Source organism: Eleutherodactylus coqui, chromosome 1 (assembly GCF_035609145.1).
Source record: "Eleutherodactylus coqui strain aEleCoq1 chromosome 1, aEleCoq1.hap1, whole genome shotgun sequence".
Taxonomy (NCBI): domain Eukaryota; kingdom Metazoa; phylum Chordata; class Amphibia; order Anura; family Eleutherodactylidae; genus Eleutherodactylus; species Eleutherodactylus coqui.
The window spans coordinates 387,865,659-387,881,985 of NC_089837.1; the positions used below are offsets into that span (position 1 = coordinate 387,865,659).

General features: G+C 41.6%; 1 protein-coding gene across 1 annotated transcript in view; it reads left to right on the forward strand.

Moving 5' to 3' along the window:
* The window catches only part of ADPRHL1 (ADP-ribosylhydrolase like 1), a 60,442-nt gene extending 59,974 nt beyond the window's left edge, over nucleotides 1–468 (forward strand). The window contains exon 7 of the mRNA XM_066579675.1: nucleotides 264–468. Within this exon, the coding sequence (XP_066435772.1) occupies nucleotides 264–421 (158 nt within the window). The 3' untranslated portion in view covers nucleotides 422–468. The remainder of the gene's footprint in view (nucleotides 1–263) is intronic.
* The last annotated feature ends 15,859 nt before the right edge of the window (nucleotides 469–16,327 follow it).

Below are 16,327 nucleotides of genomic sequence, written 5' to 3' on the forward strand. Positions count from 1 at the left end.
ACTGCTTGGATTAACCATGTGAACAATATACACTATATATACAGAATTGATGATCTGTTTTGGGCCTCTCTAGTCATTCTATAGACATGTGAAAATCTGTTCAGCAGCAAAAGGGTTGCCGCTTTAGACAGTGTCTTTGTTAGATTGAACTTCTGAAGATAAATTAGTGACAATTTCTGTGGTTGTCTATCCATCTTGATCCCACTTGATCCCACTATTTACATAGATATTTTATAGTCTACAACATTATGTTTTCGTTGCAGGTGAAAGTGCTGCTACCGGTTCTATTGCCGGATGCCTCTTTGGGTTGCTGTACGGCCTAAACAATGTACCAAAGGGTCTATACCAGGAAACTGAATTAAAGGAAAGGCTTGAGTACTTGGGCGAGAAGCTCTACAAAGAATCTACAAAAGAAAAGTAAACTGCTACTTTCAATTTATTAATGCAATGTAGGAAATCTAAATTAGCAGTGATCCAGTGTGCACTTGTGGGGGTTTACATGTTTTATTTAGTTCTTATATCATACAGATTATTTATGGTCAATTGCATCAGTCATCCTACTTCAGTTATACCTAAGTCATATAAGAAGAGAATCCCCTACTGAACTGTATGCCTGTGCAGAAATATATCTGTTGCATGTGCTATTGTATGACTACAGGAGTTAAAACTTGTAATATGAGTTGTTCAAGACTTGATACATACTTTATGCATACTTCTAAATTAAGGATTGCTTACACAGATCCAAGATAACATGTAGTGTCTAGAGGTGAACTGCACAATACATTTCTACATGTCATATTCATTACTATATTTTTCCTGTTTTTTGGTTTTTTTCAATAGCATGTCTTACAGTTGCATGTACCTTTAAATAAGTATTGCTCAGATAATATATTTAAATTGCCAACATCCATGTATACATCTTGTTATTTTACACAAATGACACATAAAGCTCTGTTCACATTTGCATTGGAGGTTCTATTTGCAGCCTCCATTGTAAACTCAGTGCATCGCTATTCTTCCTGTTAAAGTGTTGGAAAACTTGATGGCGCACAACAAACTTCATTATGAGTCAGTGGAATTTGTTGAGTGTCCTTGGTATCTGTGGTTTGAAAGCTCTGCCACTGCATTATGGCATCTGCTATAAACAGAAGCCATGACACAGATACGAACACATGAATGTAGAGTAACCTACATTCTCCCATTTTGGTATCATTATAGTAAATCTCCTTAAACAACAGTTTAAAGTGTGTTCATTAACTTGCAAAACACCTTTAATCAGTTTTCATTATTCATATGTCACCCTCTTAATTGTAAATGTTGATGTGAATTATGAATTTTAATTAAAATATGGGTTAAGGCAAGGTGTTAAGGCCAGATGTCTTAGGTGTGATGCTTCAGACTTGCTCGGTGCATTTTGTTATCTGGTCCATTTTATTTTTTTATACACTACTCAGCCATAACAAATTTTTACATCTCTTGTCCCATTGAAATCAGTTGGGCATTAGGAATTTTTTAAACCTGCCTTTTAATATTTTAATTAAAAATAAAATTTCAAGCTAACAATTAAAATTAATAGGACGACATATGAATAATTAAAACTGATTAAAGGGAATCTGTCACCATGTTCTTACTGTCCGAACCACAGGCAGCATGAATTCGAGACAGGGATGCCTGTTGCCCTTGTGTATATGTTACTTTGAAATGCTACTGTATTTCACAAAAAATATACTTTGAAGTTCAACTTGGCAATAGAGCTCGGAGCCCTGAAGGTGGGCCACACCAACTTCTCCCCACTCTCAGTGTATAGACTGACCTTTCTCTCCCTATACACAGAAGGGAAGACAGCTGTCAGACTTAATGCTGTGGACGGGGCAAGTCTGGCACAACCCACCTCCATGAATTAGCGCTCCACTCCTGAGTCAAACTTCAAAGTATGTTTTTCCTGAAATGCTGTAGTCTTTCAACAGAAAGCACACAAGGGCAATAGCCTGCGGGCAGCATGCACTTGGTGACAGATCCCTTTTAGAGGGCTTTATGCAAGTTAATTATTTTTGTTTAAAAAATCAGAAGATTGTGTGGAAAAATAATAAAAGAACATGCTTACCTGGCCTTGGGCCCCAAAGCTCCAGCAACGCCACATTTTTTCCACTAGGTCTGTTTACATAGAAGGTCACAGACTGCTGGAGCCGTTCACTGGGGTCCTCTGACTTCAGAACGGGAGAACTGGAGGATGTGGCGATGGAATTTCGGGGCTCCAGGACAGATGCGTACGTTCTTTTCTTTCCTTTTCACATCACCTGCAGATTCTTAAAACAAAAAGTTAACTTGGAAAATCCCTTTAAAACATAAGTAACACCCGTTGCCTACTTATCCAATCCATCATATCTGTAATGCTATTAAAGGCATTGTTCAACATTAGGGAGACATGGTGGCTTTCTTCTAAAAACAGTGCCACACCAGTCCATGGGTTGTGCCTGTCATTGCAGCTCAGGTGCTTTGAGGTGTATGGAGTTGAGCTGCAGTGCCACATACAACCAGAAGACAGACACTGTGCTAGGTTAGAAAAAAATAGCCATGCTCTTTTAACCTTGTGCAACTCCTTTAAATTCAATGTGAAAAAATTATTGGAAGACGGATGGGACAACAAGCGTTTGTTGCTCTGAATAGAAGAATCTTGCAGACTATGTTTTCCTCTCCATTAAAAATGGTGTACCACAATCAATGATAATAGATACATCTGCAGATCATTTTGCACAAATTGGAATCTTATTGATAAATAGGTGGATTTCCTATCAATATATATATATATATATATATATATATATATATATTCATTAGAGATGAGCGAGCACCAAAATGCTCGGGTGCTCGTTACTCGAGTCGAACTTTCAGTGATGCTCGAGAGTTCGTTTCGAGTAACGAACCCCATTGAAGTCAATGGGTGACTCGAATATTTTTGTATATCGCCGATGCTCGCTAAGGTTTTCATTTGTGAAAATCTGCAAAACACAAGAAAGTGATGGAAACGACATAGAAACGAATAGGGCAGGCGAGGAGCTACATTTTGGGCTGTATCTCAAGTTCCCAGGTCCCACTATTAAGCCACAATAGCGGCAAGAGTGAGACCCCCCCCCCACTGTCAGCGTAAAGATCGTTCTCCTCTGCCACAGCTGTAACAGCTGTGGCAGAGAAGAACGATGTTAGCCCATTGAATTCAATGGAGCCGGCAATACAGCCAGCTCTATTGAAAGCAATGGGCTGCCGGCGTACGCGGGATGAATTGTCGGGAAGGGCTTAAATATATAAGCCCTTTCCTACAATTCATCCAGAAATGTGTAAAAATAAAAAATATATATATACTTACCTGGTCCCGGCAGAACGATGTTAGCCCATTGAATTCAATGGAGCCGGCAATACAGCCGACTCCATTGAAAGCAATGGGCTGCCGGCGATCGCGGGATGAATTGTCGGGAAGGGGTTAAATATATAAGCCCTTCCCTGCAATTCATCCAGAAATGTGTAAAAATAAAAAATATATATATACTTACCTGATCCCGGCAGACGGAGTTCAGCGCGGCAGGCTGCAGTTCTCCTGAACTGCTCTGAACAGCTGTGAGTAGTATTCAGCAGCCGGGGATTTAAAATCCCCGCCTGCTGAATGAGATGCCTCTGATTGGTCACAGCCTGACCAATCAGAGGCATCCCTCACTCACACCCATTCATGAATTCATGAATGGGTGAGTGAGGGCTGCCTCTGATTGGCTCAGGGGCAGCTCTCAGCTGTCCCTGCGCTAAGCCAATCAGAGGCAGCCCTCACTCACCCATTCATAAATTCATGAATGGGTGTGAGTGAGGGATGCCTCTGATTGGTCAGGCTGTGACCAATCAGAGGCATCTCATTCAGCAGGCGGGGATTTTAAATCCCCGGCTGCTGAATACTACTCACAGCTGTTCAGAGCAGTTCAGGAGAACTGCAGCCTGCCGCGCTGAACTCCGTCTGCCGGGACCCGGTAAGTATATATATATTTTTTATTTTTACACATTTCTGGATGAATTGCAGGGAAGGGCTTATATATTTAACCCCTTCCCGACAATTCATCCCGCGATCGCCGGCAGCCCATTGCTTTCAATGGAGTCGGCTGTATTGCCGGCTCCATTGAATTCAATGGTCAGTGCTCGTTTAATCGAGAGGAGTACCGCGTGGTGCTCGTCTTGAGTAACAAGCATCTCGAGCACCCTAATACTCGAACGAGCATCAAGCTCGGACGAGTATGCTCGCTCATCTCTAATATTCATTTATTTATTTATAATAGTTATAAAGGTTAATACGGACCTATAGAATTTATATAACATAAATATGAGCATGCCCATGTGCAAGATTTAGGCCATAGAATTTCTCCAAATGTTAGTAGCAAAATATCAGGCCCGTATCTGTTTCCTGCTAAGAGACCAGTAGAATGTACCACAGTACATAATGAATCCTAAGCTAAATATTTAGAATCACTGGCACATATATATGGATGTGTCATTGTGTGACCTTGTTATTTAAACACTTGTTAAGTATGCATAAACTATGCAATAATAATCTTCTGACGCTGGTGGATGGAATGATGCTTACATAATCCTCCAGCATGGGTACTGATCTGCATTCAGAAGCATGCATATGTAAAAAAGAAATTAGGGTGGATTCACACACAGATTTGTGGCCAATGTTTCTGCCTCTGTCCTAGTTATCTGAATAGTGTTTGCAGACGTCATTGTGCCTGCTATCAAAATAACCCGTCAGATGAATAGAACTGACAGACATTTCTACAACACATCTTGTGTGTGAATATCCCTCTGAACCCTACTGACTTTAATGTTTCTGCGTGAACATTTTCCGCTATTGCTTCATATGCTTGTGAATAAACTATAATTCTATTTCTGTAATTTTTGTCTTGTATGGGGGAAAGTGACATTTTAAATAACATGTTATCTCTCTTTTGCAGAGGGAAAATAAAAGTTTAGGACAACTTTGTGATTTAGTTTACAAACATGGGTCTCAATAGCCACCTTTCAATGATTAAGGCCCAATGTCCATGGGCAGATAGGAATACATGGGCGTCTGCAAATGAAATAAAGCATGCAGATCTGATTTGTGGACCTTTTGGTCCGTATAAAAAAAAACGCAGCATGCTCCATTTCACAGTGCAGATCCCGCACAAACGGCTTCCATTAAAGTCAATGGAAGCTGTCCGATCCGCAGCCCATCTACAGAAAAAAAAGTACTGCGCATGCACGATGGCCAGCGCGTCCGCACGCATCCGCAGACCTGGAAATAGAAGACCCGGACAGCATGCAGAAGACCCAGACAGGTAAGCAGAGTTCTCGGCCGCGGGCAGGGATGGATTCTGCTGCAGGCTCCCACATGTGGAATCCCATCTGTCCGTGGACATGAGGCCTTAATGTTTGCAGTTAGGCCTCCGTCACACTAGCTTTTTTTTAATGAACTAAACACGGACAGCATACGGACCCATATTATTCTTCTAGGTTTTTTCATGCAGACAGTGAAAAACTCATTGCATGCATTATTCTGATCCATTTTATGTCCATTCAAGTCATTTGTTGAGAGAAAAAATTGACAGCAAGCGGATGCCATCCATGTGGAGTCCATGTGCTGTCTGATTTTTATAAAAGATGCTAAAAAAATGGACTTGCTTTATTTTTTTTGTGGATGTGAAAAACACATGGCGTACAGAGAAAAAAACATGACACACAGACTGAATATAAACCAAATGCAGAGGTCACACAGAGATTTTTGCGGACATAACACAGACTTTTTTTCCAATGCAAGTGTGCAGCGCTCTTTTGCCAGGATTTTCAGGGGAGCTTCAAATATAAGCCCTACCCCAAAAGTAAGCCTTAGCTGCAGTAAAAAAAAAACAAAAAAAAAAAACATCACCTAAGAGGTGCTGTGATCTCCAGCGTGCGTCTCATCTTCACCTCCGGCACTTGTCTTTTGCCTTCTGCCAGCCCTTCCTAGATTGAAGGATTAAAATCCCCACCTCCAGGAAGGGCTAGCTGTGATTGAGCCGCGGCGCTCAAGAACCAGCCAATCAGAGTTAGCGGTTGATGAACCAATCATAGCCATTTATGCATTTACCGCATTTTTGTGCGATGCAACAGAAAGGAAAAATCCATAGAGAAACATGGGCTACAAAAGAAAATTTTTTAAATCACAGCTGTGTACAGCATGCCGCGATTTTGTAGTCTCGCAATGTAGCAGGCTGCCAAACATCGCCTGTGTGGAAAAACCCATAGGAAAACATGGGCTCTACATACATGCGATTTGTAGCATTGTCGCATCACGACAAAATCACGCAATAAGGGTGAGAATCCACAAAAAACAATGGCACCACATGTCAATTCGGCTGTGGATTTCGCATGGAGTTTTTGTGTACCATGTGGACAAGATTTATCATCTCATTCACATGGCTTGTACCTAAACACTACAGACTTCCTGAGTATTTTCTGGGGATTTATGTGGTGATGTAATAGTCACACTTATGAAGACATTCCCAATATACAAATATGCAAATGTTTATTTGCTGGGAGCAAACATCATCTTCAGAGCTGCTGAAAATCCTTCTCAGCTGCTTATACTTACAAACAAGGCAAAGGTTGAAGTCACACTGGGCCCTTGTGTGTAGGGGGGCCTAATGTCAACTTAAGGTGCATTTACACACACAGATGATCGCTCAAAATTTGTCAGAAACTGACAGTTTTGAGCGATCATTTTGCATAAATACTAATGGGCTAATCAGCGCCTTAGTACTTAATTGCATGTATTTAGAGAACAGCGGGTGGTCTGATCTCTAAATACATCACTATTGTTCTCCAGCGGGAAACAGCTGTTAACAGCTGATAACATTCTTTAGCAGATGTTATCAGTGCTGCCTGCGGAGAACACAGCATGCGGTGCGTCTTATCTTATCCCAAGGGAGGAGGATTCCATGCTGACCTGAAGTCAGCGATGGACGAAAAGTGCACGATGGACACACATTTACACACAACGATGATCCCTCAAAAGATGGCTTTTGAGCAAATTTTGAGTGATGGTGCAGTAAACTACTGCACAGACACATACATCAGACATATCACTGTGACTGCCACTATGATATGCTGCCCTCAAGGAGAGTGTCGGCACTTGAACTCAGAAGTTCCTGTGCTCCAAGCAGCAGCTCTCCTTGCTGAGCTATTCAGCCTTCTGGACAGCTTCTCTGCTGAACCTTTGCCTTGTTCCCTGCTCCTGATCCAGTCCCTGTTCTGGCTCCACCCTGTTTGCTAATAGGACATGCTATAAAAGCCTGGCCCTTCCTCAAGTTCCTTGCAAGATTATTGTGCTTCCATATACTGCTACCTGATATACCTACCTCTGGCTTGCCTGACTACGCTACCTGCCCACTGCTCTGTACCACAAACTGATATCTACCTGTGCATATAGCTATGTTGATTGGAAAATTAAAAACTTATGCAAAAATGAAAAACAATATAATTAAGGGGTATTCCTTTCTCAGCAAGATATTTCCTGTCCACAGGATAGGGCATAACTTACTGATCGGTGGGGGTCCAATCAAGTTCAAATATTTGGCTAACTCCAATTGTGCCATTGAAGTGAATGGAGGAAATGTCTACATGTGCATCTTCCTTTTCCCACGCTTCAAGACACAACCATTTTTAGGCTAAAATCTTGAGATCAGCTGGGGATAACTTGCTGAGATAACCCTTTTTTAAGTGGAGACTAGAACTAAGATCCCAACTTGGAATAATGCTGATTAGTTTCATTGGAATATATACTATGTGATCTGCAGTCCAATGTGTAATAGGCAATAAAGTATAACAAAACATCTGACATCACAAATAACTTCAAAGGTATTCCTGATGCATAACTGTGGGGGAGAGAGGAACTTAGTGCCTTGTATAAGTATTTCTAGATACGACTGTACAATCTGCAAATATGAGAATGTCCTTGAATTACATCTCATGAGATAATTGCATGAAATCATTTGTTATGCATGGAGGTTTGTAGATTTGATCGATGTTTGCTCCATTTTTGCATGTTTGTTGTTGTCAACATCCAGCCTCTCTTAGGATATGATTTACAGAAAACTTTATGCATTGTTCAATGGAAGAACTTGCAAACATATAGGGCCACATAAATGTAAAATAAAATGTTCCAGATGGAAAAAATGCCATAGTAACCAAAGAAAGTTCATGGTTTATTTCACTGAATTTCCTAGAACAAAACTATCTGAACATCTGTCTTACATATCCATTTAATAATACCTTCACTCCAGACTTATCATCCAAATCAACCATCATTTTGTTTTCCTCTAAAGCTTTGCTGATGTTACTAATAGAAAGCTATTCCTTATGTAATAGATTTGCTGTATCTAGAATAATGCATGCTAGTCTACATCTATCCATAAACAAAGTAAAGCAGATTTATATAATGAGTATAGCTCAGATATATGTATATTGATTACAAAGTCAATTCATTTTCTTTTATACAGCACCATAAAAGCTTCTGGAGATAGGATATCTATAGATCTACAGCTTCTGAAGAAAAAAGTCAATAGAATTGGGAACCCAGGTGAACAGGCTCTTCTCAGTAGTCTACTGGACTACATAAAAAATCTGAATGGTTCTAATGACACCAAATTAGCGAAAAATGAGAAGACATCTAAGCTTCTGAAAGAGAAAACCCAACACAATAAGAAAGAACAGAATAGCAGCAAAAATGTCTTAAGGCCATCCAGATTTGAGCTCTTACAGTCCAAGTTTATGAATACAAACCATGAACCTCCAATGAAAAAGCCCAAGGAAGTGGGCAAGTTAACTTTCAAAGAAAATCAGTGTATAAGTCGGGTTTCCAAAGGCAGATTTGTCAAAAAATTAGACCCTTCAAAGTTAAAACTCACCAAAGATGAAAAAACAGGAAATGACCTACACTTTCATAATGATAGGAACCAATGGAATAAAGTCAATGGAAAAGGAAGAGTAAAAGCCTTTTTAGCTAAATTTAATGTTGCAGAAGAAAAAGAAAGTAAAATAAAGCCAGCAAATATAAAAAGTAACACATCTAAAATGCTCAACAAAAACACAGTTATTTCTACCCTAAAAGAGAAGTTTGAACTAAATTGTACAATCTGCTCTATAAAGGGTACAAAGTCTTCACTGGTTCCAAAAGAAAAAAGTGTGAAAATCTCTGCAAGTGCGAAATGTATTAGAGAAGCAGAGGTTCTGGTGTTACATACCGCTACAATGACTACAACTTGTCTTGAATTTCCCAAACCAGAATGTGCATCTCTAATGGAAGAGATCATCCCAACTGTCCAGGCAAACAGTATAACTGTGAAAGTATATAGTCCAAAGACTTTAATTCTAAATTCCAAGAAGTTGCTTTCACAGAAACAAAAATATAGAAATGATAAAAAAGATGAGAATTTAATATGTGAAGAGAGGCAATCCACTACAATTATGAAAAATATAAGTGTGAATCACAATAATAGTAGCGCTCCGGAGAAGAAAGAAAAACAAAATGTCATCGACTTGATGGAAAATGTACATAAAAGCAGTCATTTGGAAAAAAACAAAGAAAATCCTTGGATTCGAAAAGATGGAATAGAGCTCTTACTTAAGAATGATAAAATACAGGTGGAAAACAGGACTGAGATAAGAACAGTCAACACAAATTCTTCAGATGCACTAAATGCTATTGATAAAGTAAAAACTGAATCGGTAGATGATGTTCAGTTAGAAGATGAAAATGGGCAATATTACAAAAGTTCGGATAAAGGTAAACAAGAATGTATAGATAACATTCATATCAAACAGACAGATGATACCAGTAATACTGATGTGGACTTAAGCACAATGGAAAATGAGGTGAACAAAAGCGAGAAGGTCAGGAAACAGATCGGTGACTGTCATTTAGACAACAACCAGAAGGTGGAAAGTAGCAACAATGTTATATCACACATTTTGAATGAATGTATATCAAATAACAATACTAAGAACCTTGATCTGAATATAGGTAAACAGAAGTTAGATTCTAATGACAGTGGTACACATATTGTTGACAAGGAGCTAAAAAATATTGATCAAGGGATACAAAATGAATTTATTGATGTCCTTATCGGAAGGTCTAACAGTGTTTTTTCCTATGAGAATAAAAGTAAACAGCAAAATGACTGCATTAAAGATCATCATAAAGCTTTAAATAATAGTGATATCATGTCCAGATGTGTAAAATCAGAAGCTATTGAACTGAGTAACATCAATAGGATGGAAAAGGAAACTAAGTTAAAGGAAAGAGTTGATTCTGGTGACCAGCTTGGTGAACACAAATTACTTAGCCTTAACATACATAAAGTAGAAGACACGGTGGATGCCCCATATATTTGTTTAAGCCAGACTCGCCTCGCGAGCAATGCAGAACCCAAAAACATTCCTCATAGACCAGCAATAAAAAACCTCTTAAGTAGAAATAAAGAAGTCAATAAACAAGAAACCAAGTATGGCAATAACTGTCAATTGTATGCACCAGAACAGACTGTAGAAAGGATTCCTTCAGTACTTATGGAAAGAGCGACTTGTAGCACAGAACCAAATGTTCTGTCTCAGAAGGTTTTGGCCACAAACGTAAAAGTTCACCAAAACAGTTGGAATGTTAAAGAAGCCAAGAACATTACAAACGCACCATCAAGATGTAAGAAAACACCAGTAGAACATTGTATAGTAAAAATCAAAGATAGTTCAAAAGTAAGACCACATCCAGATACTTTGTTCCATGCAAAAAAGGGTCTACAGGAAACAAGGGCCAACAATGAGCCTCTTGGCTATCAAAATGGAAAAGTGGACTCTAAAAATCAAACCGCATTAGGATGGGACCTCTCCAGGATGCAGGATACTATGGCAAGTGCTTTACAGAGCAAAAATAACGACACATTGGAGGTTCTGAATCATTTGAGACATGGGGACAGTTTAGAGCACAAGTCTTTACACAAATGTGATCGTAAACAAGTGGAAAAGAATAGTAAGCCATTATCTGCAGCCTGTGAAGATAGTCAACTAGAAGATTTAAAGGATATCCTAGGTCTTGAAAAGACAAAAACGTTAGATCCAATATCCTCCACGGAGCCCAAGAATGATTCAAAAGAGGACAACCATAAAATAGAGAAATCAGTTAAATCTAAATATCAAATACCATCATCGAAGGAACTGTCTAGCGCATATAACTCCATGTCCAATTCAACAAACAATGTCACCACCAATGACCTATCTAAATACAAAGTGCAAAGTTACAAGGACGCTGAAATATCTTCAAAGGAATCATTTAAGCCACTGACCATAAGAGCCTGTGACACTTTTAAACATCACACTTGAATTCTCCTTTTCCAATACAATACATTTGATTCCTTCTACTAAATTACGTGGCATATTGTGATTTTCTTCTACAGTTATTAACACAAATCCCTTTTCAGGTCATATGCTATACAACTCTACACAAAAACTGTCAATAAAGAGCAAAAGCAGGATATGCCAGCAAATAGTTGAGTTGCTAATAGATAGATCCTTTTGCATGCTGACGTGATTAACATTATAAAAACCATGCTCAAGCTGGCTCATTTTTCATTTCAAAACCCGAATCATCATTCTGTTAGTCATCATCATCATCATCATCAACCTAACAGTACCATCATATCAGCATTCATGCTATCACTTTTGTAGAATTACTTTCTGTTTGCAGATTGTTTATAAATCCTTTCAGCCAATAACGATTTGAATTAAGCTTGAGGCTCAAGCTATACGAGATACTCGTAGATACTTGCAGAAAGTCTTCCAGAGTGAACATTCGAGCAGCTCTTTGCTCGGTTTACAATTATGAGTAAGAGCCCACTCCAGGACCTCCAAGCACTCATATTTAGTCTTGCTGGGACAACTACTTTAATTATAGTACATTGGGGACTTTTATTGACTTTAGACGTATCTGTTTAAGAAAGCAAATCCAATGAAATATTGTCATATTTCTATGCTTAAAATAAAGTTTGGATGTGGAATAAGTTCTTGCTCTCAGTAGGAGCAACAAAATGATCTTGTAGATATGATACCTTTTAATGACTGGCTAGCAAAAAGAAATTATGTTACAGTATTATTTATTTTTGTTAGCCATTAAAAGATATATCTACAAACTTATTTAATTTCTGTTATTGAGAGCAATTACATTTTTTGTTTTACTAGCTAACATGGTACAAAACTTTTTTCTGGTATGAATTATAAACACTTGCACATTTAAATTAGAATTATTGAAACAATGGCATATAATTAGAGATGAGCGAGCATATTCGCTAAGGCAAACTACTTGAGCGAGTAGTGCCTTATGCGAGTACCTGCCCGCTCGTCTCTAAAGATTCGGGTGCCGGCGGGGGAGAGCAGTGAGTTGCGGGAGTGAGCAGGGAGGAGCGGGGGGGAGAGAGTGAGAGAGAGATCTCCCCCCCATTCCTCCCCGCTCTCCCCCACCGCTCCCCGCCCCCGCCGGCACCCGAATCTTTAGAGACGAGCGGGCAGGTACTCGCATAAGGCACTACTCGCTCGAGTAGTTTGCCTTAGCGAGTACGCTCGCTCATCTCCACATATAATGTACATATGAGACAGCCAAATGTGTTGCATGTGTTAATTAGGCCTCATGCATACAGCTGCCTCCATAGCCCAGATCCATAGATGGTATGTGTATTATTGGATTATAAGGAAACCTACCTCTGCACTTTTTTTCTACAGGATTTATGCAGAATCAGAAAAAAAAACTAAACATTTGTAACTCTGTGCATAAAATTCGAGACACACAGAGGTACAGTAAGGCCTCAAAGAATTTGCTGGGTGCTATATTACGGTGTATGTGCCTGAGCCCTTATTATTATTACTGAATGCATGATCTTTGGGGGTCTAGTATAGAGTGTTTAATGGCTTAAAAAAATGCTCTATTGTCAAGAAATATATTATTATGCAACCCCAATTTCAAAAGAGTTGGGACGCTGTGTAACATGTAAATGAATGTAAAGAAAAAGAGAATCCAATGATTTAGAAATTCATATAACCATATTTTATTCACAATAGCACATATATCAAAAGTTGAAAGTGCGAAATTTTTCCTTTCATTTTTAAAAATGAACTAATGTAAAAATTGATAGCAGCAACACATCTCACAAAAGTTGGGACAGGGATAACAAAAAGGCTAGAAAAGTAAGTGGTACTAATGAAAAACAGAAGAGGGTCAATTTTCTACTAAGTCACATGACTATAAAAAGAGCATGTTAGAAGGGCAGAGTCTCTCAGAAGCAGTCTCTAGAAGAAGAGTAGACTGCATCTAAAAATTGTGAAACAATTTCAAAAAATTTTGCTCAACATAAAATTGTGGGGACTTTGAATATCCCATCATCTATAGTTCATAATATCATCAAAAGATTCAGAGAAGGAGGGGCGTGGCTAGCCGATGGAGAAGTAGCACGCACCGAGGCACAGCTCCCGCTACTGACCCGCTTTAAATCACCCCGTGGATGACCCAGACCCGGCTTTGTGGCATTATGGCAAAGAAGAAGCAGAGAGGAACACCCCGAGCGACTCCGGAGGATCCAGGGAGAGGCATATGGGCTTACCTGAGGCGGCCGCCGAGAGAGGAGCCCCGCGCGGATCCATCCAAGATGGCGCCGACGAAGCTTCCGGCCGCCCGCCCGAGCTCCGCCGCGAGTAAAGACCAGCCGCCAGCGGAGAAAACGAGGAGAGCAGACAGCGGCAACCCCCCGGGCACGGCTCCTGAAGACATGCGAGCATGTGACCGCAGAGCGGAGGCAGAGGGAGGAGAGAGGAGAGAAATGTCAGACCGCAGCAGCGGCAGCGCAGGGGGAACGGAGGGGGAGGAGGGAGTCCCCAGACAGGAGAGAGCGGCGAGTGCCGAGGGGCTTATTGGAGCAGGGGAAAAGGGAGCCAGACCGGAGCCAGTGACTGGGGGTGAGGAGGAAGACCCCACACCCCCCCACATACAGAAACGGCAGGACAGCCAGGGACCCATGAGTCCTGAGCTCCACATGAGAGGCTCACCCCAGGAGACCCAGCAGCAGCTCCCCCCTACCAAGGTTCCATCAGCACAACTAGCTGCAACAGCAGGCATCAGGGACCCAACAATAAGCCCGGGCCACCTCACAACAAGGAGGGCAAGAGGAGAGTCCCCAAATCAGAAGCCCCCCCGAGAGAGCAGCTATCCCCCTCTCCCACAAGAACACACAGCTCCCAGTGAAACAAATGAGAGCCCACAGAGAGCAATAGGCAGCTCCAGCGATAATATGCCGACGACCCCAAGGCACGTGCCACAGCACCTCACCCCTCTGCCTCAAAGACATGCAGACCTGAGGAGAACCAAAACAATCGACCAACGGACCCCAGAAAAACATACAGAACCAGGAACCTATCCTAGCAAGTCGAGCCAGTCACCACACAGTCCCGACAACCCGGACAGCTGCGAAAGGCAAGTAACCGACAAAAGACCTACCAACCTAAACCCGCCTTCCAGCCCCCGTGCAGCTGCTGAAGATGAAGACGACTGGGACTGGAAAAAACATTTAAGATCCATGCCTACTCAGAGCTACATCGACTCCCTGTTCCAACAATTCGAATCTGCACGTAAAAGAGATGTGGCGGCTCTCCAAAGCGAAATACGACAAGTAGGACAGAGAGTCGAGACAGTGGAGGATGCCCAGGAGAAAATCGTCGAGACCCTTGAAACCCATAACCAGGAAATGCAAGCCCACTCTCAACAGATCATGGAGCTGTATACTCTCCTAGACGACTTAGAAAACCGCCATCGTAGAAATAATCTTCGAATCAGAGGGCTCCCTGAAGATGTCGAACCTTCCAACCTAGAAGCATGGGCCCAAACTTTCTTTAACAATATACTAAAAAGGACGGAGGACTCTACCTTGGAAATCGACAGAATCCACAGGTCCCTAGGCCCGAAATCAACCGACCCCAGCAGACCCAGGGATGTGGTCTGCAGAATACATTTCTATAGGGACAAGGACTTAATAATACAAAAAGTACGTCAGTTAAAAAACCTAACATTCAAAGGCTTCCAGATCCAGATCCTGCCAGACCTCTCACAACGCACCTTACAATTACGTAGAGCCCTGAAGCCGCTATTATCCCTAATGCAGGAAAAAGAGATCCGCTACAGATGGGGATATCCGTTCCAACTCCACGCATCCAGGAATGGCAAAACGGCGACCTTCAGAGGACTGGGAGACCTCCCGAACTTTCTGGGCGCCCTAGAACTCCCTCAGGTGCAACTTCCAGATTGGCCAACCTCGGGCCCCTCTCCAGTACTGCCACCACGAAACCCCTGGCAGACTGCAACAAAGAGAGCCAGACGCCGCAGAGCCCCTCACCAAAGAGAAGGAAGCAAGGATAGAGGCGGAACAGGAGAACGAGCTCGAGAAGACATCCGTTAAATCCTTCTCTCTGCTTCAAGCTTCAACGCCTCTCCCCTCTGGCGTTTTTTCTCCCCTTCTCTTCCCTCTTCTTTCTTTTCCCTCCTTCCTAGACACGACAACGAGCATCAAACTGATCCAAGGAGGGAAACAAGACTCAGGCCGGGTCTGGAAATCTCCACGGGCAACATGAGCAGTTGTACAGAGCAACTGGACACTAAGAACCGACGGGTGACCGGGGAGCGGGAGGATGTCTACTTCCCACGAGCCTCCACCCTCCCACTTAGGGCTTACAGCTAATTTAAGCTGTAGATTTCTGCCTTTGGGCAGACCTTTAGCACTCGGGGGCCACTAGGGACCCCCCAGATTCTGCATTTGTTGTTCTATATTAGTTTGGTTTCCTTTAAGGAGACGATGTCACATTTTGTTCGTTACCAGCGTATGTGTTCCCCCCGTGTGTTTTCCCTCTCCCCACTCTCCCCTCTATCGCCCAACCTAGGGAGGAGCAAAAGGCATACAACCCCCCGCATTTTAAAACCCAAATGGCGAGATTGACATTTAGCACCTATAATGCCAAGGGCTTAAACAACCCTCAGAAAAGGAGACAAGTCCTATACCACCTACATAAAAAAAAGGTAATGGTAGCGATGCTTCAGGAAACCCATTTTAAAGCGGGGGGCGTGCCGAACTGCTCCTCCCAGTACTTCCCGACCTGGGTCCATGGCCCGGACCCTCTGAGAAAGGCAGGGGGGGTCTCCATAGCTCTACATAGAACTTTACAAAACCAACATATCGATTCCCTAGTAGAC